This window comes from Piliocolobus tephrosceles, chromosome 14, assembly GCF_002776525.5.
Source record: "Piliocolobus tephrosceles isolate RC106 chromosome 14, ASM277652v3, whole genome shotgun sequence".
Classification (NCBI taxonomy): domain Eukaryota; kingdom Metazoa; phylum Chordata; class Mammalia; order Primates; family Cercopithecidae; genus Piliocolobus; species Piliocolobus tephrosceles.
Genome location: NC_045447.1, coordinates 25,543,574 through 25,569,896, shown reverse-complemented (window position 1 = coordinate 25,569,896; position 26,323 = coordinate 25,543,574). Strand labels below are relative to the sequence as shown.

General features: G+C 49.7%; 1 protein-coding gene across 4 annotated transcripts in view; it reads left to right on the top strand.

Annotated features, from left to right (window-relative positions):
• Positions 1 to 26,323, top strand: part of RGS3 (regulator of G protein signaling 3) — a 131,722-nt gene that overhangs the window by 44,836 nt on the left and 60,563 nt on the right. For 3 of the 4 annotated variants that reach the window (XM_031934133.1, XM_023223789.3, XM_023223790.2), the window contains exons 12-16: positions 43 to 82; positions 5,917 to 6,113; positions 9,014 to 9,097; positions 14,450 to 14,561; positions 20,691 to 20,734. In XM_031934133.1, coding sequence (XP_031789993.1) covers positions 43 to 82; positions 5,917 to 6,113; positions 9,014 to 9,097; positions 14,450 to 14,561; positions 20,691 to 20,734 — 477 coding nt within the window. Of the gene's footprint in view, positions 1 to 42; positions 83 to 5,916; positions 6,114 to 8,787; positions 8,854 to 9,013; positions 9,098 to 14,449; positions 14,562 to 20,690; positions 20,735 to 26,323 lie in introns of those variants that run through there. The other variant, XM_023223791.2, reaches the window with a different exon arrangement.

Genomic DNA, 26,323 nt, shown 5'->3' with positions numbered 1-26,323 from the left:
TGCTCCTGGGGCTGAGGCGGTTCTCCTGTCTTTCCCTTACAGCTGCTCAGGCCTGTGTACCAGGAGGATACCATCCCTGAAGGTGAGTCTCCTGCTGCTGCTGTGCCCTCCTAGCTCAGAGAGACAGCAAGGGTCAGCTAAGGCCTGGCCCAGCCTCTGCCCTGAGTTCTGAGGCCTTTCCAATGGAGTCAAGATCACTTAGCCTATCGACACAGACTCTCTTTCCATGTGGTACCTTTTCTCACTCATGGAACCAATGTCTTTCTTCCTTGAAGCCAGAACTAAGAAGGAGGAGAGGGGATCTTACCAGGGCAGTTTAAGAGACAGTGTGTCCAGGCCTCAGGCATTCAACTGATATTCATCCAATTTTACTGAGCAACTGATATATGTTGGGTGCCAGAGGCAATGTGGTTGGGCTTGCATGGAAGGGAGTCATGGAGCGTGGAGCTGGGAGGTCTTGAGTTAGAGTTCTAACTATGTGATTTTGAGTAAATCATGTCCCCTCAGCTGGGCATGGTGACTCATGCCTTTAATCCCAGCACTTTGGGAGGCCAAGGTGGGTGGATTACCAGGTCAGGAGATCGAGACCATCCTGGCTAACACGGTGAAACCCCGTCTCTACTAAAAATACAAAAATTAGCTGGGCGTAGTGGTGCGTGCCAATAGTCCCAGCTACTCGGGAGGCTGAGGCAGGAGAATCACTTGAACCTGGGAGGCGGAGGTTGCAGTGAGCCAAGCACTCCAGCCTGGGTGACAGAGAGAGACTCTGTCTAAAAAAAAAAAAAAAAAAAAAATTGTGTCCCCTCGCTGAGCCTCAGTTTCTTCATTTATAAAATGGGGTCAATAATTCCTACCTCAGGGGGTTGTTGGGAGGATCCCATGAGAGAATGGTTGTGAGTAGTTGCCTGTATCCTGAGAGATGCTGTACAGAGGGTAGCTGTCTTTGAAATGCACAAATGTCTCTGCTGTTGGATGGATTCTTCTTCTTTGGCTTTTAAAATCGGGATGGAAGGTGAGCTCAAAACCACTTTCTTCTCCCAGGAAGGCTGAGATATCGGTCTTGAGGCTGAAGCTGGCTGGGCATTCCTTGAGATCCTTCAAGTGCCTGCCAGAGAGCTTTGACTCGGAAGTCCATCTGGTGTCTGGACCGCCTTCCTTGACAGTGGCTTTTGCTTAGCCACTCATAGACTTTTTTTCCTTGCTGTTCCCCTCTCGGTGATGTGAAGGCGATGCTTATAGGGGTAGTTGGAAAAGTGCTTGTGCCTTTTGCGTGTGTAAAGCACTCCTATCAGGCTCAGGAACGCTGATGGAAGACACCTTCTTTCTCTCCGGTCCAGGGCATTTGGGCAGTTGAGCCTGGTCAGTTGGAAATAAATCTGTGTTCCTTCTGGGGAGAAGTCCCACAGCAATTCAATGATGAGTTTTATTTTTATTTTTTATTTTTCCATAGATTCTTGGGGTACAGGTGGTATTTGGTTACATGAGTAAGATTTTTAGTGGTGATTTGTGAGATTTTGGTGCACCCATAACCTGAGCAGTATTCACTGCACCCTATTTGTAGTCTTTTATCCCTTGTCCCCCTCCCACCCTTCCCCCCAAGTCCCCAAAGTCCATTGTATCATTCTTATGCCTTTGCGTCCTCAGCTTAGCTCCCATGTATCGCTGAGAACATACAATGTTTGGTTTTCCATTCCTGAGTTACTTCACTTAGAAAAATAGTCTCCAATCTCATCCAGGTCGCTGCAAATGCCGTTAATTCATTCCTTTTTTTTTATGGCTGAGTAGTATTCCATCAACGATGAGTTTTTAAAAAGCTTTCGGTCGGCACATTAGGTTAGAGTGAAGATGCCGCTGCTCAGTAGGGAATTCATTAGGGTTAAGGACTAGGCCTGGCTCATTTGTGTAGGTTCAGTGCAGGACCCAGGGCCTGGCAGATAGCAGATACTCAGTAGAATTTTGGTTGTGTGACTGACTGAAGGAGAATGACTTGGGTTGCCTCTGAGGCTTTGGAGTCTGGTCGTGGAGGAGGGGGACTGGAGAAGTGTGCTGCCTGGAGTGGGCCCATGCACACAGCTGGTGTCTGGGGTTGATCCCTTCTCAGTTTTAGAGGTACCTCTGTGTCTCCCTGCTGTGCTTCTAGTCTGTATCCATGTTGCATTCCCCTCTGAGAGTATAATACACAGTAAGTCAGCAAGAGCACAGTCATCTAAGCCATGGGGAAAGGGACAAGTGAGGAAATGATGATGATATTAATAACCATGGTAGCTCTTTGAATGCATTGTATTAAGATCTTGACTTTATGTATTCTTCATAATAACAAATCTTCACTCTTTACCAGGGATGAAGTCTTTGTAGCTCACAGTTTTAGGATTCAGAGGAAAGGGTGAAATTCAGGGCACATAATTTCCCTTAAACACACTTGGAGTTGTCCAGAGGTTAAGGCTGTCACCAGGGTGCCGGCTTCTCAGTCCCCCTCCTCTGGCTGGGCTGCCAAGATATAGCCCTTCAGGAGTGTTGGGCCATCCTAAGTTGAATAGAAGGGAGAGTTAAGCCATCCTGAGTTGAATAGGGTCTGGTGCCCTTCCGGAGCCTGGAGTGCCTGCCCGGCTGTGGTTGGCATGTTTCCCAGGGCTGCTGGTGTCCTTGACATTGTCCCTGCCCTGTAAAGGTGACCTGGCTTCAGATTTGCCACTGTCAGGGCAGGGTGGCTGCCAGGGCTCGCCTCAGAATCTGGGAGCAAAGCCCTGTAATTACTGTATTTGGTCGGTGAAGCAGGTGTTGGAGGAAAAAGGGGTGATATGGGGGTTTGGACCAGACATCGGTAGCAGGTGGGAAGTAAATGAGTTTGCCTTCACAGAACTCAGTAACTGGGTTGCAAGCTGTACTGTTCTAAAAAAAAAAAAAAAAAAAAAAAATCAGTTTTGTAGAGCTAGAGCCACTCCCAATGGCCACATATTATCCAGGGGTGGGTGGAGATTGGACACGAGGGCATGACTGCTGCATGGGTTGGGTTAATCCTGCCTTGTATAATTTACTGACCAAATGACCAGTCACCCTACCATTCCAGACCTGTTTCCTTGTCTACCAAATGGGGCTGAGCCAACTTTTCCTCTCTGAAGGCAGAGTTATGTGTTGGTTGCTTTAGGTGAGGCCTTTGGTGAGGATTCTGTGACAGCCCTGGGCTCCTGGGCTAGAGAAGGGAAGAAATCAATTTTTTAATCTGAGACTAGGGGCCCAGGACCCAGATTTTGGCATCTACAAAGGGTACCCATCTTTAATTTTGGTCTATTTTGCTCCAGTCACCTACTTGTCAGTCCTGCATGGTTTTGCCTTCTCTGCTCTAGGCTTGACCATGTTAAATTAGACTGTCTAGATCCAGGCTGGCCATGGGGTTTCATTCAAAGCACAGTTTGAGACCCAGCAGCCTTGCCTGTCCTTCTACTAGCCCTGATAGGTAGATTACTTGGAGGCTTAGGGTTTGTGATAATGCCCTGACTACTCACACTGTGGTACAATCCACCAAACTCTTCCATCAGGTCTCTTGTGTGAACCTCCCACTGGCCCTGGGGCAAGCAAGGCAGCAATCAGTATTATCTCCACTTCAAAGTGGAGAAAACTTTGATTCAGAGAAGGAAGGAAGCTGTTCAGGGTTACACAGACTGTCTCGAACTTGGGAAGTCAGTGATCAAGCTCGGGTGTCTTATCCAACTCAAATTCAGTGAGGATCTTGAGACTCAGGATGGTGCTTTAAGCAAAGGGTCCAGGGCCTGGCAGCACACACCCCTCTGGGGCTGATGTGCAGGGCCAGATCAGACAGGGAGCTATGTGACATCTTCCTTGTGTCTGTTCCTCCTGTGCCCATCCTGAGCTCATGCTCATTCTACTCCTCTCTATGTGACTCACAGAAGAGGCAGGAAGTGGTTTGAGTTATGGTGGTTTGAGCACTGCCCCCAGATTCGTCTGTGATCAGTGGTCACTTGTCAGGGGCATGGGGGGAGTCAACTTGTTTTTCTCACCTTGCTCGGTGAGAAGGGGCAGGCGGTGGGAGGAGGAAGCCAGTGTGAAACCTTCTGAGGTGAGTTTTTCCTCCGACACCGTGGGTGCGCGTTGGTGGGGAGCTTCCCTGAGGTATAGCTGGGGTCAGGCCACCGGCTCCCCCCTCGCGGCCAGGGCTGCTGGCAGCAGAAGGAGGCCTGTGCCCGGGACCCAGGCTGGGCACCCAGGTCAGTGAGGACCTGGTAGTTGCCACGCAGTAGCAGGAATGCCTTAGAAGGGGCCCAGGAGTGTGTGGAGTTTCCCCTAACTGCTCTGGAGTTTCCTTCCCACCTGCTTGGTCCAGGAACCCCTGACTTTTTAGCAACTTTGTGTTTTGTCCCTCTGCCCACTAGATGGGACACGATAAAAACTTGTGCACAGGCTGGGCATGGTGGCTCATGCCTGTAATCCCAGCACTTTGGGAGGCTGAGGCGGGCGGATCACCTGAGGTCGGGAGTTCAAGGCCAGCCTGACCAACATGGAGAAACCCTGTCTCTACTAAAAATACAAAATTAGCCAGGTGTGGTGGCGCATGCCTGTCATCCTGGCTACTTGGGAGACTGAGGCAGGAGAATCACTTGAACCTGGGAGGCGGAGGTTGCGGTGCGCCGAGATTGGCCATTGCACTCCAGCCTGGACAACAAGAGCGAAACTCCATCTCAAACAAACAAACAAAAAACAACAAAAAACCTGGGCACCATCCCTTGTTCAGGGTGAGGGGTGTGTGTCCATCAGTGTCCCCTCAAAGAGGGACCCCCCCACCACCATTACAGCCTCTGCTCTCCTTCCTGGGGGTGGCCTTGTTTCTCTGTTTCTCTCTCTGTCTTTCCTTATGATTAGAATGCTTTGTGAGTTGGTGGTCAAGCTGGAGTACCTCCTGAATACAGTGAAGCCTGGGATTACCAGAGTCCTACGGGGCACCTGACTCCCAAACTTGCTTTTCCAAGTGGAGAAATCAGAACAACGAAACAACGAGTTAGCAGCTAACTTTTATCACACACTTACTAGGTTCCAGGCACTGTTCCAAAGACTTCACTTAGAGCATTTCATTTAATCCTCACTGTAACCCAGTGAGCTTGGCACTGTTATTGCAGTTGAGGAAATCAAGACTCTGAGGGTGAAATAAATTGCCCAAGTTCACCGAGCTGGTAAGCAGGGGAGCAGGATTGAGCACAGCCACCTGGCTTCGAAGCTTGTGTGCTTTACTGTGACCTGGGGCAGCAAGTGCTACTCCTTATTCTAAACTGACTGGAGTGGGCCAGGCTGCTCTAGCTCCCTTGACTCCAGTACATCCTGGGAAAGCCTTTGGTCTCTGCTGCTGCTGCTGTGGATTTTTGTCTGTGGGGCAGGGAGGGAGGAAACAGGTTGGGCTGGGCTGAGGTTGTGCAGGGAGTAGTGGGAATGGTGTGGGGGTCTGGTGAGGAGAGCGTGTGCCCTGCCACACAGGCTGGTCACCACTCTGCTCTAACTGATTGTTCCACATGGGACTGTGGGCTCAGTGAGGCCAGATCTTCTGATTTTTCAAATCTGAGCGATTTCTTGATTTTTAAAAGCGTGAGGCCAAACTGGAAAGTCCGATCCAGGCCTGGGGCAGCAGGTGGAGCATGCTGCCTCCGTCATAGCTGGTGGTGCCCAGCGCTGTGCTAGCCCTGGACTTGCTTTCTCACGTGTCAGTGTCTCTCACTAGAGTGTGAGGGAATTCCTTGAGGCCCGAGCCCATGTGAGGCCTCCCTGTGTTTCGCATCGTGCGCAGGACCTGGCACAAAGTAGCTGCTCAGTAAGTGGTTGTTGACAGAGTGAGTCCGTGCCCCGTTTCTACAGAGGGGACACCTTTGCAGGAGTGATGAAAATGTCTCATAGTCCCCCATCTCTGTTTCACAGAATCAGGGAGTCCCAGTAAAGGGAAGTCCTACACGGGCCTGGGGAAGAAGTCACGGCTGATGAAGACAGTGCAGACCATGAAGGGCCACGGGAACTACCAAAATTGCCCAGTCGTGAGGCCGCATGCCACGCACTCAAGCTACGGCACCTATGTCACCCTGGCCCCCAAAGTCCTGGTGTTCCCTGTCTTTGTTCAGGTGAGCCCGTGACTGGTCCTAAGGGTTCCCTCAGGAGGAATGGAGAAAGAGGAGGGCCCTAGCCCCAGGACTCAGGGATGATACCTTATCCCAGGACTGAGGGCCCCGTGTTGGGAAAGATAAGTAGCTTTAGATGCACAGGATTCTAGGGGCTTATACTGAGGGAGCAGAGATTTCCAGGGAGATACACAGGAAAAAGTGAGGCCGGGGGAGCCCAGCAAGGAAAGGGTCCTCTCTTTCCCCCACCTTGCCTCCCCTTTCTCTGGGGACAGGGCAGGTACACCCCAGCTGCTTGTTGCCATGTCACAGGGCCTGTTTGCTGATGCTCCCACTCCTTGGCTTACCCAGTGGTTTTTTTATTTGGAAACAACTGAGGGGAGACCCTTGGGGTCTGTGGCTTATCTGGTCTCCCTGGTCTCTGCAAACATGTTTGACCTGTATTCACTGGTGGCCTGCGATTCACTAGATCTCTTATTCTCCAACGTCAAACAAAATGCTTGAAGAAAGATAATGAAATGAACAGCAAGCTGGGCCTGAAATCCCAGTTACTTGGGAGGCTGAGGTGGAAGGATCGTTTGAGGCCAGGAGTTTGAGGTTACAGAGAGTTATGATCATGACACTGTACTCCAGCCTCTTCTTCTTTCCCCTTTTCCTCCCCATTTATCTCTCTTTCTCTTTAAAAATAACCTTTATTGGACTGGGCATGGTGGCTCAGTAATCCCAGCACTTTGGGAGGCCTAGGTGGGTGGATCATTTGAGGTCAGGAGTTCAAGACCAGCCTGGCCAAGACAGTAAAACCCCGTCTCTACTAAAACTACAAAAAAAATTAGCTGGGCGCAGTGGCAGACACCTGTAATCCCAGCTATTTGGGAGTCTGAGGCAGGAGAATCACTTGAACCTGGGGGGTGAAGGTTGCAGTGAGCCGAGATCATACCACTGCACTCCAGCCTAGGAGACAGAGTAAGACTCCGTCTCAAAAAAACAAAACAAGACAAAACAAAATAAAACAAAACCCGAAAACCTTTATTTATTCCAACACCCAGATATGATAGTGTGAACATTTCAGCATCTTTTCTGTGTGCATGTACACGTTAAAAAACAGATCTTATTCTATATTTTATATCATGTTGCCTTTTTAAAATGAAAATTGTAGCATGAACCTTTCCCACACCACTAAATGTTCTGTGCTTTATGGTAGTTGCCCTCTCTTCTATTATATGGGTATACTGTATTTATTTAACCAGTTCTGTATTCAGATACTTCTGTCTACTATTTTGCTATCGTAAATAACCCTGTGATGAAAATCCTTGCTCATGGATTGCCTCTCTGATTATTTTCCTTGGGAGAGATTGCTGAAAGGGAAATGACTGGGTCATGGGTCATAAACATTTTAAAGACTCTTTATACATATTGACAAATTGCTTTGCAGGAAGATTCTAATGGTTTATCATCTTACCAGCAGCATAGACGTGACTTGGCCCCAAGGGCTTCATTTCTGCCTATGCCTCTCTGGTCTCCCTGGCATCCCAGTCTGGGCCTGTCACTGTCCAGTAGGCACACTTTGTTAGGATGCAACACATCTCTGGGAGCTCACGTGCCTCCCCTTGGACAACTCTGTCAGCAGGTCCTGGCCTTGGCCTTTGTGTTGGTCTCTTTCTTAGCATGTGACACAAAGTTCTTGGCATATACAATGTCTAATTTTCTTTCCTTTTTTTTTTTTTTTTTTTTTTGAGATGGAGTTTCGCTCTTGTTGCCCAGGCTGGAGTGCAATGGCGCGATCTTGGCTCACTGCAACTTCTACCTCCCAGGTTCAAGCGATTCTCCTGCCTCAGCCTCCCAAGTAGCTGGGATTACAGGTGCCCACCACCATGCCCAGTTAATTTTTTGTAGTTTTAGTAGAGATGGAGTTTTACCATGTTGGCCAGACTGGTCTTGAACTCCTGACCTCAGATGATCCACCAGCCTCAGCCTCCCAAAGTGCTGAGATTACAGGCCTGAACCACTGCACCCGGCCTGTGTCTAATTTTCATATTCATTTTAATATTTATATAAGAAACTATTTTTATTCAAGAGACAGTCTCTCGCTCTGTCCCCCAGGCTGGAGTGCAGTGGTATGATCATAGCTCACTGTAACCTCAAGCTCCTGGCCTCAAATGATCCTTCCACCTCAGCCTCCCAAGTAGCTGGGATTTCAGATCCAGCTTGCTGTTTGTTTCATGATCTTTCCTCAAGTACCTTACTTGATGTCATGTACTTAGAAGCCATGTTAGAAATATACAGTCATAAGGACAAGTGCTGCTGGGTAATCCAGAGGTTAGGGAGCTTCCTCTGGGCTGGGCTAGGCAAGGTGATGGAATAGGGTGAAAGGTTTGGGTGTGAATTGACCCTATGGGGATTGGCTGAGAAGGAGACAGTCAGTTCGAGTGTGTTATGAATGCAGAGCAGGGACTGGCCTGGCCTTGAAGGAACTCAAGTGACCAAATCTCTTGGCATGTGGCTCTCAGGATGCCTCCTAGTCCTGTGAGGCATGAACAGGATAGATGGGGGATGGCGGGGGCTGGGAGGGCCCAGGAGCCCAGTGCAGTGGGGGGTGGGAGCTGGGACTGAGGACTGCAGAGGGCCTAAGCCTGTGGTTAGACTTCCTGTCAGTGAGTGTAGCTCTCACGGAGAGGGTTGATGGGGAAGGTGGCAGCAACAGTTCCACAGGACAGCAGCGTCTGTCTTTCTGTTTCCATCTTATGTATGAGGGGGTGTGTGGGTTCTCGGGTTGGTGGCGGGCTGACAGTCTTCTCTGGGTCAGAGGGTTCTCTGTGGCTGGCTTTGACAAGCTGCCACTTCCTCCCCCCAGCTCCTCACCCAGCCTCTTTTTGAACTGCCCACTCGGCCTGCTTTATTTCCAGCCTCTAGATCTCTGTAACCCTGCCCGGACCCTCCTGCTGTCAGAGGAGCTGCTGCTGTACGAAGGGAGGAACAAGGCTGCCCAGGTAAGACTTTCACTTGCGTTTTTTAGGGGGCTTTCTCTGTGGGCTTCATTGGCATCCTCCAGGACCCTCACTTTGGTCTCTTCCTGAGTATCTTAGAAGTGTACACTCTCAGGGTAGGGGAGACCTGAAAAGGACCCCTCCACTCTCCCTAGCAAAGGCTACAGCTTTTTCTTGTACATCTCCTTTCAAAGCTGTTGAATCCTTCTTTGATGGTTAGAAAGTTTCCCCAGCCCCTAAAGACACCCTATTGTTTGCCCCACCTTCCTCTCAGGAGCAGAAGAGATGGCAATTTACCCTGGCTGTGGGGGGTAACTTTGGTGGTGGGAAGAGTAAAGCTATTAGCCGAAGTGAATTTTTAGACCAGCATCAGTTTACCCAAGTTTTCTGGGCCTGTATTAGCCCAAATCCCACATCCTCTTCTGAGAGATGAGTCTATGATTTCACCTGGGTTCTAGCTCTTCCAGCAGGGTGCTGACATGGGAGCTGTGCCACCCTTCTGGGAGCTGGCCTGGGATGCTTTTCTCTAACTGGGAGAACTTCATTCATCCACACAACCCCGGAGCTGGCCAGTTCAGTCTCTGAGCTTAAAACCACTTGGGTATAGAAGTTGGAGCCCTGGGCTCTGCCCTGGCTACCTAGGGCCATGGGGTGAGGGTAGCAGACTCCTTGCAGATCAGGCCCCAGTGTAGAGCTGCCTTGGCTGAGTCGAGTGGCAGCTTGGGGTAGTGGAAAGATCAGGAAACTTGGAGACAGGAAGTCTATATCGAGACCCAGCTCTGCTGCTGGCTCACATGTGATTTCTTCCTTCTTCCTCAGTCTTCCTATCTGAGCAGCAGCAGCAGTATGTGTGTATTTGAGGCAGTAAGGGCAGGGTCAGAGGTTGGTCTCTAAGGACCCTTTAAACCTCAGCCTTCTGGGACACTATGTGTGACTGTGGCTGAAGCAGGAGGTTGGTTTGTTTTTTAAGTAAGCAGACTGGACTGGACCTCATCTATTCCAAATGCACATTATCTTTTTCAAGGGAGTGCCCTGGGGGGCTGTATGCTCCCTTCCACCGCTCGCTATTGTCTACTGTGTGTCTGGACCTCCTCTTCTCCGAACCTCTTCTTGGGAACTTTGCAAACTTTGGGAACTTAAAAATCTTTGCATATCTTCTGAGTTGTCTCAGTGGGAGTAAAACTTCATCTCTTGGGAGGGATTTAAGTTTTAGGGATGAGAAGTCGCTTAGAGCTACGTTTGGTGAATGAGAGTGTAGTGGAGCTAAATCAGGCATCCAAGCGTCAGAAATTGAGGTGTGGCCATAAATTCACCAGACTCACAAGAAGCCAGTTAGAGATGGCAGCCACCCTGAAACGTATACATAAGTCTAAATTCACTCTTCTGTTTGTGCACTTACCCTTGAATCTGCAAACATTGAGCACTTACTGTATATCCTCATTGTGTATGCATTTTACATACTTGACCCCAATTAGCTCTTGCAGCACCCCCATGAGAGGCACGATTGTCCCCACTCTGTAGTTGAGGCAACTGAGGCTCCAGTGAGATTCACCGGGACCCAAGAGTCTCCGAGCTGGTAAGGAATGGAGCCGGGATTAGCACTCGGGTCTTTCTGGCTCAGCGATGCTTTCTATGACCCCACACTGCTTCTGGCATGTCTGCATAAAGACAAACTAAGGAACACAAGCTGAAGCCAGAGCCTTGTGACAGTTGCAGTTCGTCCAAAAACCCTGCTTTATAGATCTCTGGAATCTTAGAACCAAGAGACTCCTTTCCCTTTGCCTTGAAGATTGAAGGAAGCAATTTGAAGACAAGTAAAATAAATATTAATATATTCCTTTTTCTTGAAGTATGATAGCAACCAAACATGTAGATCTGGGCACCCTATCATGCTACTCACACCAAAAAAAAAAAAAAAAAAAAAAAAAAAATTCAAAGGGATTTGGATAAATTCATAAAATCTCAGCATTGGTTAGGCTTTCAGGAGTCATCCATTCTAATTGCTTCCTTGTAACTTTCCAGTTAAATGGTTTTCTGATTGGTGCTTGAATCTTCTAGGGCAGCCATTAGAGCAGTGGTTTTGTTACTGGGGAGGGCTAAATTGTAGAGCATTATCCCTTACGCTCAACAGAAATCTTTATTTGTGGAATGTTCCTCCTTGGTTCTTTGTGCCATCACTTCTCTGGGCATGGTCAAGTTTGCTAACATCTGTGAGCTGATCCAGTCCCACACCATGAACTACCCTCATCACACCCCCTTCCAGAAGTAATAGACTTGATTAACGTGCCCTGAGGTCTATCACCCTGTGCGAGGTCCTGGGAATACCATGAAGCACAAGACAGACACACCCTCCCTTTACACACTGACTCATGGAGTTTACCATTAACTAAGGCACCAGTGTGTTTTCAGTAAACCCTGCTCTTAGGTCAGATTCCCAAGAAGAAGCTTGATTAGGGCCACTTGGGAGAAGCCACCCTCCAAGTGGTAAGGACCCCCTTACCAAGTGGTCCCTCAACTCTGACCCTTTGGAAAACCAGATGTGTCCTTGGAGCAAGTGTGGGAAAGACACCGGGTGACCCCCGTGGCCTGCTGTGGAACGCGACAGGTGATTGGGCCATGGAGATGGGCATCACTCTCCCATGGACTGCCGTGGCCCCTGCTGGTGCCGGTGAGATGGGGGAGTCTACATGCCCTCCCTGGCGCGCTTGCCCCTCTGCTCTGCCTCTAGCTGTGTGCCAGTTCTGGCCTTTCCCTGACCCAACCTTTGGGAAATTTTTCATTTATGTCTTAATCACTTCCTGTCTAGACCATATTCTCAGCCCTGGGAATCTGAGCCAGAGTGGTGGCCTGGGCCTTTTCTCACCTTGCTTGTGGTTCTTCCCCAGTTGCTGGTGGCTCCTCCCACTTGCCCTACTTCCACCCCTCTCTGGGCCTGGGCTGTTTTTATTTTTTTATTTTATTTTCTTTTTTCTTTTTCTTTTTCTTTTTTTTTTTTAACTTTCTAGGCTCCTGACAGATTGTTGGCTCTAGCCCTTGCCCTGCCAGCCTCCCTCTGGGTCTGGAGGTGACTACCAGATTTCCCTTGAGTCAGGGAAGACACGTTTTGTGGGACTCTGAGGGTTTGCCTTGTGTTTCTGGCTAGTTTGGAGCCTTCTTTCCATTGCTCAGACTTTGAAGTCTTCTCAGACAACCAATTCCTTGACTCCTTCTGAGCTCTTGGGTCATTTTCTTCCCCTCTTTTCTTAACATTATTATTACTATTATTTATGATTTTTGCCTCATTTGCTCCTCCTGTTTGGTCTCTGGATTCTTTCACATTCAGGAACTGAACAGCTGTAGGCACATTGCTACCTCTCTGTATAGTGAGAGCTTTAGGTCAGCCATACCTGGGTAATGGTCCCTGGCTGTGTGGCCATGGACAGGTCACTTAACCTTTCTGATCTCTAGGGTCCTCGTCTGTAAATGAGGGCATTGGTGTTAATTTACAAGTGAGGATCCACTGAGCAGAAAGTAAGCGTTCAACACATGAAGGCTTCTCTTGGGCTGCATTGAGACAGGGCTGTGGTGGGAAGGGTTAGGGTCATCACCAAGATGCCTTAGAGCCCAGGGTTCTGGAGTCTTCATGTTTGGGCCCCATCGGAGAAGCCAAAGCCCCTGAGAGCTCCTTCAGGGACATCTCCCTGTTGTCTCTGCAGCCCAGATTTCCTCAAGCCTCTGTATTTGTGCTACACTCAAGAAGCCAAGCCATCTTTTAATATATATTCTATATCTTTAAATTACAAAAGTAACAGTGATTGCAAATATAATACACATTAAATCAAAATGTATCAATTAAAATCCCACTCCCTGGAGTGAGGAGTGTGGTATCTTAGCTATTTTAAAAAGGTATAACTATGAGAAATTTATCGTTTTGTCTTACAAAATTGGACTCTGTGCTAGGTATTTTTGCACATTGCACTATTTTGATTTATGATAGACAGATTTCTATTTCTGCCCACATAGCTAGCTGTACTTAATTTTTTAATGGTTGCATATAATTCTGCCATATGAAGGTAGCATAATTCATTTTATTCATCTTCTCTTGATGAATGTTTGTCATTTTCTTTTCTTAAATTACAAAAATGCTGCTGAGAACATCCTTGTATGTTCATATTGATACCTCCTTGTAAGTGTTTCTGTAGGGTAGAGTCTCAGAAATGGGGCTATGGGGTCATTTTTAACAGGTTGATAGCTGAATGTTAACCTGTTGGCTTTGTAAATGTCACCAACAGTGCAACACACACTCATGGTACCCTTCAGTGCATGCCAGGCCCTTCTGGCTGGTTCTTCTTCAGAAGAGACATGGTGTCAGGTGTTTGATACCTCAAAGGGAAGTTCACATAATTAATAACATTTTGTTTTGTTTGGAGAATCTAAAATTGGATTTTATTGCTTTTGACGAAAGTCCACTGCAGGATTTGCAAAACAAAGAACAGTGTAATCTTTAGTGGCATTAGAGGATCAAGTATATTTTCTTAGCATAAAAATATGCTGAGCGTGCCTGTTGGTTTACCTATAAAGTCTAAGAATAGCCTCTGCCTTTATATTTGGAGCAGCTAATGCATAAAAGAGGAAAAAGTGATGTGCATGTCTGTACTAGAGTGTGAGTAACTGGCTGTTTCTTGAACTGATTTCTCATTAATGAAATTAAACTTATCCGCAAGGAATTTGGTAATATTAGCTCACATTGTGTGGCGCTTTACTCAGTCTGCAAAGAGCTTGTGGAAGGAGCTTGTAAGAACGCCAGGCAGGGACTCTTCTCCCTGTTTGGACTGTTGAGAAAACTGAAGGGGTTAGGGAGTTTAAGCCAATTTTTTTGTGGCTAGTTAGTGGCAGAGCTGGGATAGGAGTCCCCTGATTTCTGACTCTCAAGTCCAGTGCTCTTTCAGCCAGACACTTACAGCAGAATAAGAGCAAATATGGAAAATCCTACAGCTTAAGGGTGGCTCCAAGCCCCGGGTGCTGGGCTGGAGACTCCGGGAGCATTTGGTCAGAGAGGTAGGCCTAGGGGATCAGGCTGTGAAGAGGCTTGCAGAGACCAGCTGCCATGAGGGCCGCTTTCCCCCTTCTGTTTGCCTTTTTCCTACTTTGAGGAGTAGAAGTATAGGAAACTGGAGGGTGATGGGGCCATCTTGACTGCAGGTCAGGTCTGCCCTTGGCTGAGGCTGTACTGAGCACTGCTCCTGGTTCTGTGTGAGATGATGAGGATGTGTTACCTGGGGAGGCTGTGGCTCCCCACCTTCTCGGGGAGGTTGTGGCTCCCAGCCTCCAGGGGACAGCAAAGTAGCCAGTTCTGTTTGCTCTCTGTCAACCCAGGTGACACTGTTTGCCTATTCGGACCTGCTGCTCTTCACCAAGGAGGATGAGCCTGGCCGCTGCGACGTCCTGAGGAACCCCCTCTACCTCCAGAGTGTGAAGCTGCAGGAAGGTAAGCAGATGCTCTAGGTGCCCGGAGCCCCTCTCAACTTGCCCCAGTCCCTCTGGGCAGCCCTCTGGGCCCTGGCTGCCAGTCATCCACAGGGCACTGGAGTGTGTGCTGCTGGGCTCTGTCCATGGGCCGGTAGGTCTCAGACACTGGCATTTCTTCCAGGCTGGTAAGCCTTCTGATATACCTGAGCTTTTCAGGGAAGTTTCTATTCTAGAGACTTTCCAGGAAAGCTATGGAGTGGGGTAGGAGGAGCTTTGGATTCAGACAGACCTGTGTTCAAATCTTGGCGCTGTCCCTCCATACCGGGATGACTGTGGGCACTTTCTTCAGCCTCTCTGAGCCTGTTTCCTCCTGCGTAAATAGGGAGAAAAATAGTCACTCACAAGGTTGCTGTGAAGATTAAGCTAGGTCATAAATGCAAAGTGCCTGGCCCATAACAGGTGCCCAATAAATACTTGTTGCCACCCACTCACCCTACAGATCTGTGGACACAGACCGCAGCTTGGCCCTACCCAGCTACATGGCCCTGCAGAGCCCAAGCTGCTGGGCCTCAGGCGCATGTGGGAGCGTGGAGGGAATTTCTAACCCAAACTTTCCACCATGCCCTCCACTCGTGGGAGGGGAAGCCAGCTGGGAGTATCTGTCGGTGGTTTGGTTTGGCGCCTGAGGTCTCCGCTGAGAGGGGCTCGGTTTCCTCTCCCAGATCATGAAAACAACAGACCTGTTTGAGGATGAGTGACGGGGCAGAGAGGAAAATATTACCCAGTGAAAGAATTCTGTTTTGGCGGGGTTTGCTCCGGGAAAGCTTCCTGGCTGTTTGCAAACTGTGCTGTGTGCTCAGTGCCTGAGTATTCCTCCTCCTCGGAAACCCATTCAGTGTGAGAACCTCCACTCTCACTTCCCCACAGGAAGCCACTGACAACTTCTCCATCGCGGGCTCTGGCCTTTCCCCTGCCCATGGAAGGGAAAAGCAAGTCACCTCACTGGGTCAGCTCCTCCCTCCAGGCGGGCTCAGCCTGACCACGGGACAGTGGGAATGAGCTGCCTGAGCAACCCAGTTCCAGCACTGGCATTCCCAGAGTTCCCCATGCCTGCTGGAGGCAAGCAGGTGGGAGCTCCAGTGGCCTCTGTTCCTGAGCTTCCCTGCCATCCTCTCCATACCCATCCCCTCTCTGGCTCCATCACACCCAGCTTCCCAGATGCCCATTCTCCCTGTCGCTCCAGCCTGGCTGCAGTGTGCATATTCACACATGCACTCACACTGAGTCCTTTCTTCTCTGCTTCCCCCTCCCTGCCCCCAGCCCAGACAGTCTAGGACCCTGTCACATTTGAGGGAGGAGCACTGGATGGGGCAGGGCTCAGTAATATGCCCTGGTTGGTATAAGTGGTACCGTCACTCTGTTGTGCACGTTACAAGGCTGAGGCCATAACCCAGGACCCTGGTTTGCTCAGCTTCCTGCGAGAAGGAGGGAGGGAAGAGAAGGCTCGCATTGGCTGTAATTTGGGTGGATGTGGAGGTTGTGGGAAGAAGGCAGTAGAGGAGCCGAGGGCAGTGACTGGGAGTCTGGGGTCTGGGTGTGGTGCTGCTGTGCTGTGCTGTGTGGCTTCAGCTGGCCCTTTCCCTTTGCCAGGCTTCAGTTTCTCTGACTGAGAACTAAGGGTGGGGCCAGCGCTTTGTGTCCCTCCCAGCTCTGACACCCCCACACAGAACCCCAGAGCTTGCTGTGAGCAGCTGGACCATGCCTATACTATCCTACCTCTACCCCTCTGGGGGCTGGATGGGGAATGGGTTGGGATCTCCCCTTCTGGAGGCCCCAGGCCCAAGACTTGAAGCTGGGGGTGGGGTGTGCTCCATCCTCCACTGGGTGTTGGTCAAGGCAGGTGGTGTGGGGACTTGGGGTGTCACAGAGAGTCTCTCCAGGTGCTGAGCTATGTTTGAGCCACAGCCTTGTGCAAGCCTGGCACTGTGGCTTCCTCTCCCTGCAGATGGAGTGCGAGCTGCACGAGGGCTGAGGATGGCCAAGGCAGCACTTCTCAGGAGAGACCACCATGGCCAGAAGAGCCCCTTGGGTTGGCGTGGGAGAGGGGCCTGTGTGTGCGTGCATGTGTTTGCCTGCCCTGGATTTTTTGGATAGACAGTTTGGGGCCGAACTCCAGGGAGCCTGAGAGCTGCTGAGAAGATGGAAATGGCTCCGTTTATAGGTGCACAATCCAACGCTTAGATTTCTTTCCAGGTACTGATGGAGCCCTTGCCTTCCCCCAGCTGCCCCCACTCCCCTGAGATAGGCTTGTGGGTCCAGAGGCTCATGGAAGTTTAGTGACCCTTTCTCCTGCAGTCCAAATTGGAGCCACAGGACCCAATGTTCTGAGTCCTGGCGTCCAATTTCCTGCCTGCCTCCCCTGTGCCTCAAGAGACCCGCTGCAGCAGCAAGGGCCTGAGGCTTTTAAGGGATGCATTTGGGACTTCAGCTGGAGCCTCTGTTGGCAGAATGGTCTCTGATTAATATTGCTCATGACTCCTAGGTTTCTTATTTGTCTCTTTCAAATCACCATGTATGCAGAATTCAATTTGGGGCAAAGAAGATGGCAAACAAGGAATGCACCCAACCTTTCTGGTTGGCTGGGGCTGGCAAGGGCTGCTCCCTGGCCGGGGAGAAGCAGCCCCACACTAGGGACCAAGGTCTGCCTGTGTAACTTGTCTGAAGAGTCCTTAGCTCCATTGGCCAAGCATACTCCCAGGGCCTAGCCTGGGGCGTGGGACACTGAGTGTGCCTAATCAATGTTTGTTGTGTGAATGAATGACTAAAAGAGCAGAAGTGTTGCCTCAGTTGGGGAGCTGGGGGTGCACCTCTCCCCCAGGGCTCCTGGGTGGTAGTCACTTAAATCTTGTCGGCCCCGTCCTGCCCAGCCTCCCCCAGGCTTCAGCAGGGCCGAATGGCAGTGTAATGGGAACAGGCGGAGAGCTGGCGCTAACAATTGGGACATCTCCGGTCAGCCGGGGCGCATTGTGGTCTCTTCCTGCCTCTGCCGCCTGCTGGCTTTGCTACTCTTTGTGTTGCTGCCTCCCAGGCGGCCAGCGTCACGCCCATAGTGTGTCTTTCTGGCCTGCTCTGGTGTCTCAGAAGTGGCCTGGAAATGTTCTGCTGCTTCTTGGGCTCTCCATTCACCTTGGAGCCAGGTAGGCAGTTGCAGAAAGTCAGTTGCATTGGTCTCAGCTTCTGCGATGTTTGGAGTTAACTCTTGGCTAGTCCCCATTTTCTGAGCACGTCCTCAGAGCCCACATCAGTGATAGCAGTGCTGGGGTGGTAGCAGTGGAAGGGACACATTGCCACTTCTGGGGCTCATAGCCTGGTGGAATGTAGATGAGTAACCCATGGAGGGGTAGAAGTGTGACAATGCAGGCAATCCTCGGTTCAAAGCTCGGCTTTGCCACTTACTCACTGTATGTCCTATTCATGTTGTTCTCCCTCCGTGGGCCTCAGTCTCTATATCTGGAGAATGGGGGCAATACCCACCCTGCTTGCCTCAGACAGTGAAGGAGGTTTGCTTAATTGTTGAGTTTTGGATCGCAGACCAGGTGAGAGAGGGCTCTGGGAAAGTGGTGGAGGGGTCAGACCTGAGCCAGGAAGCTATCTCTGGGGTCCACCCAGCCCGTGACTGGGGATCCCTCCTGTATGGTCCATGTATTCCTTGAGGGAAGCGAGGCCCACACTGGAACCCAATGGCTAATTGTTGAATTTCAAAATGGCCAAGGCAGTTGGAATGTTTAATGGAAAACCCAGATGTGTGCTGCCCTTCTCCTCCCTCCTAGCCCCCAGTTCTAATGTTCTAGGAGGGGCAGAATTTCTCTTCTGGGTCAGCCCCTTGCAGCCTGCTTTTCTACAGCTGCAGCTCCTCTCTGGCACCCTTGGCTTCTTCAGTTTGTTTTTCTTTTATGAGGCTCTGAACCATGCTGAGTGCTGCCCCCATTCCATCCTCCTCTCAAAGTGCTGCCAGCACAAGGCTGTGACGTGGAACAGATTTCAGGGAAAGTTTGCAGTAATGCAGGGAGGTTGGGGAAGGAGGCAAGAGTGTCACAGTACAGAAAAGTTGTCAAGGCAATCCATCCACCATTCCCTGCCATAGGGAATATGTCTCAGGGAGTGTTCCCCTAACCTCAGCCTCCTGTTTCCCTGAAGCTCTCATCTCCTGGGCTTTCCTCTTCCTTCTAGAACCTTCTCTTTTCTCGCTGCCAGCTTCTAACACCCAAATTTCTGTTATTTTCTTACATAGATCTTTTTGACTCTTACTTGGCACTAGAATCTGCTTCTGGAAAGCCAAAGAAATGTCCCAGTGTGTTCTCTTAAACAAAAGAAACCACCTCCTCTTGTCTCTACCCTCAGCAACACAAGGAACCAGCAGAAGCTTTGAAATTACAGTTTTCTTAAACATGATGGACTTCTTAGGCAAGACACCCTCCCTCCCCAGCCCATCACTAGGTGGGAAGAAGTAGAAAGACTTATTCTCCCTAAGTCTGAAGTGAACCCTCATTTACTTATGGGAGATTTTTTAATCTGGCTCTGGCTGGCAGCCCCTGACCCTAGGGATAGCTTTGTCTCAGAACTGCCCATATACCTTGCTTCAAGGGACCCTGGACTTCACCCACACCAGGGCCCTTATTCACTGCTTTTCTTAGGAATTGACTTGACCCACAGTCTCTATTTTTATCTTGCTGTCTTCTCTTTGCAACTAATTTTGGTGTCTTTGATAATTTCTTTACTTCAAGTATGTGTTAAGGGTTCTACCTTGAGCTCAGCACTGGTCTGGTGCCTTGAGAGGACAGAGGAGCTGGATAGGGCCTATGTGGTGGGCATTTGAGGTGGGGTGTGTAGTGGTGGGAGTGTGGGCACTGGATCCAGCCTACCTGGGTCTAAATCTTGATTCTCTCTCTTACTCCTGGGCAAGTTACTCAATTCATCTGTGCCTCAATTTTCTCAAGAGTCTTGAGTGAAAAGAGCCCTGCCTTCCAGGGGTTGTTGTGAGGGTCAAGCATATCCATGGGAAGCATAGGGAACAGTGGTTGGCATGGAGCACTGTGGTGCGCCAAGGTCCTATCCCTTTAAGCATTTACTGTTTTACGTGCTTGTGGTTGCTTCCCTCAACAATGACAGTTTGCCCAATGAGGCCCATTGCACGGTCACAGGGAGAACCATCCCGGGCCCATGCCCAGACAAGTGCCCTAAGCGGGAGTGCTGCCAGGCCCTGAAGAGTGACTGCAGTGGGCAGGGCTGGTGTCCTGGAGGAAGGGAACAGTCTGCTTCTCTGCACTTGCTCTTCCTTGAACACAATTTGTGCTTCTCTTGGAATGTCCTTTCTTCTCACCTTGAGTCCAAACTCAACAGGACCCTCCTTCAGGAAGCTTTTCCCAGAATCTGAGTGTTATCTCCTGGTCCTCCTGCTTCTGAAGCGCTCTGAGCAATCACCTTTCCTCGGGGTTGACACTGGACCTTAGCTCCTCTGCTGGAGGAGGGAGTTGCTGACAGTCCTCCCAGATGCCTCCCAGGTAGAGAAGAGCTAGTGAATGGTTGCGACTGGGATCCTGGACCAGGGGTTAGAAGTCTCTAGAAAACACACAGAGAGGTGAAGCCTGGGCCTGGAAGCCATCTCTGTGCTCCACCCAGTCTATGACTGCACAGCCCACCATTCCTTGGTGGAAAACAAGCCTCCCTATTGAATTTCAAAATGGCAAAGGCAGTTGGAGCATTTAAAGGAAAATCCAGATGTGTGCTGCCTCCAGGTCTCTCACTGCAGAAATCATGGAAGGGAGGAGGCCTCCTGGGATGGATGAGGGCTCCCTCCCTCTACCTCAGGCCCAGAGGGTGCTCCTGGCTACCTCTCCTAGGGAGGAGGTTTCAGCATTCCTTGGGCCAGGCTGACCCGCAGGCAAATGCCTTAGAGCTGTACATTACCCTGGTTAGTTCCTTAGCCAGTTTTCCTCCAGAGACTTCCCTGCCTCCCATGCCTGCCTCTGTCTTTTCCCAGGAAGTGCCACACACAGCCTTCTGAGCAAGACAGCTGACTGTGCTGGAGCAAACTACTGAGGCTCTGTAGCCGGTTCTAATGCAAATCTTACTTTTTGTTCCCTCCAAGGTTCTTCAGAAGACCTGAAATTCTGCGTGCTCTATCTAGCAGAGGTGAGTCCTTTCCTCTGGATTTGAGGAGAGAGATCTTCGACCTGGTGCTTGAGGGGAGACACTGGGCTGGGATCTAGACCAGTGTTCTAATGGCAGCCTCCACACCCACTCAGGCCAAAGTCCTGGGCAAGGCCAGAGGAGCAGTTTTTTTGCTAGGTAGAATGGGACTAGCCATTCCTGCCCCATGCCTCTCTCACCTCTGTGTTAAAGAGCAGTGGAAAGGAAAGTGCTTAGAACAGACCCTTGAGATTTTCTGTGCAGGACCTCCTGAACTGCAGGAATCTCAGTGGGGGTGTGGCTGGGCAGCTGTGCATCACCCTGTTTACTGGTTAATAGCCCTTCCTCTAGAGATCACCCTGATTCTTGCACCTGCCTCTTGCTTCCACGTTTCCCAGGAAGTACCACCCACGACCCCTCATACAGGGTCTTGTCAGTGTTTCAGAAGGTCTGAAGGTATTTGTACCTTTACCTGGGCCAGATAATACAGGCTAAAGCAAACATCAAGTGTCTGGGTTTCAGTCTGGAATGATACCCACTCAGTGTAGTTGAGATTCCTGGTTATCTCAGTCTGATCAGCAGCTTAGATAGGCAGTGCTGTGCCTTTGCTGAGCAACATCTGGCAAGTAACTTATTACTTGATATGGCTTGGTAGATAAAATATCATTCAAGCTGAGGTTTCACTCAAGAGATCCTTGAAGATGAAAAAATTGACAGCCACTGAGCTATACAAATACTTTTCAATTTTCAGTGAATTTTCTGTTCACCGCAGGGCAGTGTCTGTTCCAAGCAAGGAGATATTAGACACATTCCTGCCCTCTGCCTTCGCTTGTTTGTCTCATGCAACAGTCCAGGGAACCTATTTTATGGGAGGTGGGACATGGTCTGTATTGGCTGGCCAAGAGGAACACACCCTTTTGAGAAGGAATTGTACACAGTTTGTGATTGAAAACCATTCCTTCAGTTTCTAGCTAAGAAGTGCAAGGCCAAGAGAGAGTCTTTGAACAGCCCCCTGGAGGAGAAGACAGTTGATGAGAAGTTAGCTTTAGCGGAGGGCAGAGAGTTCCAAAGAGGCAGTGGACATTGCTGCGGCTCAGCTGGGGAACTGGGCTGCCTGAAATGCAGACCTGAGGACCAAGAGGGCATTGGATGTCCTCCCCTGTGTCAGCCACATTCCCCTTGGGGTACAGGAAGTGGCTGGTGGAATCACTTCAGTGCTGGAGGGTGTTTAGTTCCACAGAGCCAAGCAAGCAGAGAGGAGAAGCCATGACCAGGCTAGGCTCCTCCTCCAGCCTCACCACACTGGGTTCTCATTCTCTGGGGCAGTCCCTGAAAGGAGGCTCCAGGTTTTTTAATGCCAATAGAGCTTCCTGCCAGGTTGGGTTAGTTATTCCCAGAGAAAAGGACTTCTGCTGTATTGTTTCCTGGGATCTGTGATCTCCCAGCTTCCAGAGATTGTGAAGGGATATTGATTTGGGGCTTTTTGTTTCAGTAAAGTGCCAGGTGATCTGATCCCCAGGGGCTGTGGGATTGAGCTTACAGGCAGCTAGAAGCCTCTCCCTTCTCTTGGTGGGTTGCTATTTAGGAGAAGCACATCTGTAATTCAGGAAAGACAAGATGCCTGTTTGCTCTGTAGCCTGGGCCACTCTTAACATGGGTGGTTTTGGATCCTATCAAGAGCCTGAAACTCAGATCTTAGTTGGAACTTCTGAAAAGTGATTTCTCTTCATTGCCTGACATGCAGGTGGCACCCAGAGAAGCAAAAGAGAATCAGGATTTGGAGACATTTTTTGACTCTGCATTGAGAAAGGCCCAATTGCCTGGGTGGTGGCAGCTCTGATTGTTCTCTAGCTGCAAGGTCCTGGGTGGTGTTATCCTAAAGTAGTCCTGGGCTCTGGGTCTCTATTGCCCGGACAAGTGTGTTTCTCAGTTCCTGCAAATCCACTGGACAGATGCAGCCCACAATTGGCTTCAGAACACAGGGGGCTCTGAAGTCAGTTGGGTCCATGGGCACATTGGTTGGGGACTATTCTCTAACCTAGAATCTGATGTTGGCTCCATGAATTTAAGAGTTTTGGAGTTAGGAAGACCTAGATTTGAATCTTGGCTCTTCCATTTTCTGAGTGATCTGGGGCAAGTTACAAACTCATCTCTGAAATGGGGCTGATGAGGCCTACCCTGCAGGGTTGTGGTAATGATTAAATAAGATTCAGTAAGACTTGCATCCAAAGCACTTAGCACAGAGCCTGGCACACAATGAGGGCTCAATAAATGGTAGCTACTGTTATTGTCAGTTTCAAAGTAAGGGGAAGCACTTTTCATATTCATTTACTCTCCATTAGAGAAATCACAAATGATTTATTGGTCTTTTAAAAAGAAAGCTAAGAGGAATAGCTCATATTCTTTGTAATGTGCATATACAGTTATACAAATATGGTAAGATCACAGGCTCTGGAGGAGGCAGAAGACAAACAGTGAATCTCTCCTCTCCCGAGACCTCCTGGGGCCAGTGACATAACCTCTTTGAGCCTTAGTTTTCTCATGTGAAAAATGGTAGCAGCTGCTTTCCTTCTTACCTATGTTATAGGGTCATTAGGAGAACTGAATTAAATGACAGAATTTTTATCAAAGCAAATGAACCAACTTAATTTATGGCTGAAGAGGTTTTGGTTTTTACAAAGATACAGTTAATTCAGGAGCAAGGAGGTAAGGCAAGAGGGGATTTTAAAGAGGCCAAGAGGAGGTGGGTGTCTGGTTGAATTTCAGGATGCCCGTGTTTAAATACACAGGTCTGTGCCCAGTGCTGCTGGGCCAGGGCCAGTGGATCTGAAAGGTCTGTGCTTGGCTGACCACCCCATAGTCAGGAGGCACTGTCTGAGTGAGTTACATGAAGAGGCCTTCAGGGCGGCTTATGGCCTTGACCCCAGAGCCTGGTATTGAGGGCACAGTGGGCATCAGTGTTGAGACCAATGAGTTGGATCACACCCTGCATTAAAAGAGATGGGTTACTTGTGAGGGAAGCCAGGAAGGTAATGAGTGTCCCCAATTAGACAGATTTAGGCAGATGGGAATTCAGCCTCCCTGGAGGGTGCTGGCTTAGTGCTGTCTCTCTTGGCCTGGCCAAGAGAGAGAGACCAAAGCTTAGGTCTTCCAAAAATGTTTGCCCGTCTAAGCCAGCCAGCTCTGCCCCCTGCCTTGGAAGCCTTCTGGGTCCTCTAGTATTAGAGCTTCAAGCTCTGAGAGCCAGAGACCCAGCCCTACACTCTGCTGTTGAGACAGGCAATATGGTCACTATCTCAGGTGAAGAAATATGGCTTTCCGAAGGAGATTCCCATGGTGCAGGGCAGCGGAGGGTGGTTCTTGTGGTGTCAGTAAAACGGGCATAATCACGGCTGTTACCTTGCAAAGTTGTTGGAAGAAGTGTCAAGGTATCACTGGTAAGTGTCTTAGCACTGTGCAGGGCATGGGATTTGAGGGAGCTGCCTCTGTATTGAGGGTAGGTGGCTCTCACTGTGAGAGGCTCTCCCAGCATGGGGGGAACTTTTTCATACTTTTGTAGGGAGGGGGACCCAATCCTGGAGCTTAGAGCAGTGGACAGTTATACAAAAAGCTGCAAGCGAACTCTGCAGCTGCTCTGACACCCAGCTACCTACAGAATTTCTCCTGGAGGCTTTGCATTCTTGTTGCCTCTTGGTCTAGTCTGCAAGGGGGAACATTCCTGCCAGCCACAGATGTGGCAGCCTGACCAGGTGATGAGACCTCCCCAGGTGTTGGAGATGAGATCCCAGCATGTGGTTCTCCAAGGCTTTGAGCTGCAGCTCTGCTCCTCATTGGTAATGAGACTCAGGGAGGTCCTTAGCTGCTCTGAACCTTGGCCATTCCCTTCCATAAAATGGGGACAACAATCCATACCATCCCTGCCTTTCACTGCATTGCCAAGATCAACATGAGATCATGGCTGGGAAAGTTCTTTTTCTTTTTTTTGAGACAGAGTCTCACTCTGTCACCCAGGCCGGAGTACAATGGTGCGATCTCAGCTCACTGCAACCTCTGCCTCCTGGGTTCAAGCGATTCTCCTGCCCCAGCCTCCCGAGTAGCTGGGATTACAGGTGCCCACCACCATGCCTGGCTAATGTTTGTATTTTTAGTAGAGACAGGGTTTCATCATATTGGCCAGACTGGTCAAACTCCTGACCTCAGATGATCGGCCTGCCTCGGCCTCTCAAGAGTGCTGGGATTGCAGGCATGAGCCACCGCACCCAGCTGGAAAGTTCTTTTTAAAATTGATAGTTAGACAAAAGGAATTATTACTAAGGCAGGATTCCTGCTTCAGAACAGAAAGAGAAGAGGACATGGAGGCTCAGAGAGATTAAGGAATGGGCTAAAGCCCACCCAGCTGGGTAGAAGCAGGACTAGGAGTCTCGGGCCAGGGCCAGGTTCATGGAGTGATGGCCTTTCCAAGCTGGAAGGGACCACAGTTCCTGCCTCACCCCCAACCTTTACATGGGAACACTGGAGACGGGGAGCAGAGGGCCTTCTGGTCAGCATCTGCCTCACCCGGCTTCTTCCTGGGAAATCTTGGGGTCTTCTGCTGGCCACATCCTTCCCCTGCCATGGGCTAGAGGGTTCTGGGCAGCGGAGGGAAGCTGTTAAGTGGAAGCTCCAGGAGTGCCTCAGCGCACCACCCAGTTCCCTGAAACCAGCGGGCAGGGCTTTCTTTCCTCTTTCCCCAGATGCTTTTAGGAAGATCAACTTCTGAGCACTTTTGGGCCTGAGAGGAATGGCTGGCACTCAGTGTGGGATGTGCCCCCACTCTGAAGGGTGGCATTCCTAAGGGTTGGGTCGGATGCAGAGTAGAAGAAGTCCCTAGATGCTATCATCTGATGCGATAGTCCACCCCAGCTCAAGACCTGCATTCGCTGTTTCTGGAACAGCTTCTCCCAAACATTGTTTTTGCTGGCCCCTTCTTACCGTTCATGCCTTAGCTTAGCTTGTGTATTGGCCTGTATAAAAGGCCTGTATAAGAGGCCTTTTCTGATCACCTCAAGTACGACCTCTCCCTTTATGACCTTGATGACATTTTCACAAGTTGTAATTACAGCTGTCCCTCAGTATCCACCAGGGATTTGTTCCAGGACCCCACAGGTACCAAAGTCCAAAGATGTTCAAGTCCTTGATACAAAATGGGGTAGTATTTACATATAACCTATACACATCCTTCCATGTACTTTAAATCATCTTTAGATTACTTATAATACCTAATACAATGTAAGTGCTATGTAAATAGTTGCTGAACTGTATTGTTTAGGGAATAATGGCAGGAAAAGGTATCTGTACATATTTAGTTCAGATGATTTTTTTTTTTTTTTTTTTTTTTGAGACAATGTCTGCTCTGTCACCCAGGCTGGAGTGCAGTGGCACAATCATTGCTCACTGTAGCCTCAAGCTCCTGGGCTTCAGCAATCCTCCCACCTCAGCCTCCCACGTAGCTGGGACTACAAGCGCACACCACCACACCCAACTAATTTTTTTTTTTTTAACTTTTGTAGAGACTGGGTGTCACTGTGTTTCCCAGGCTTGTCTAGAACTCCT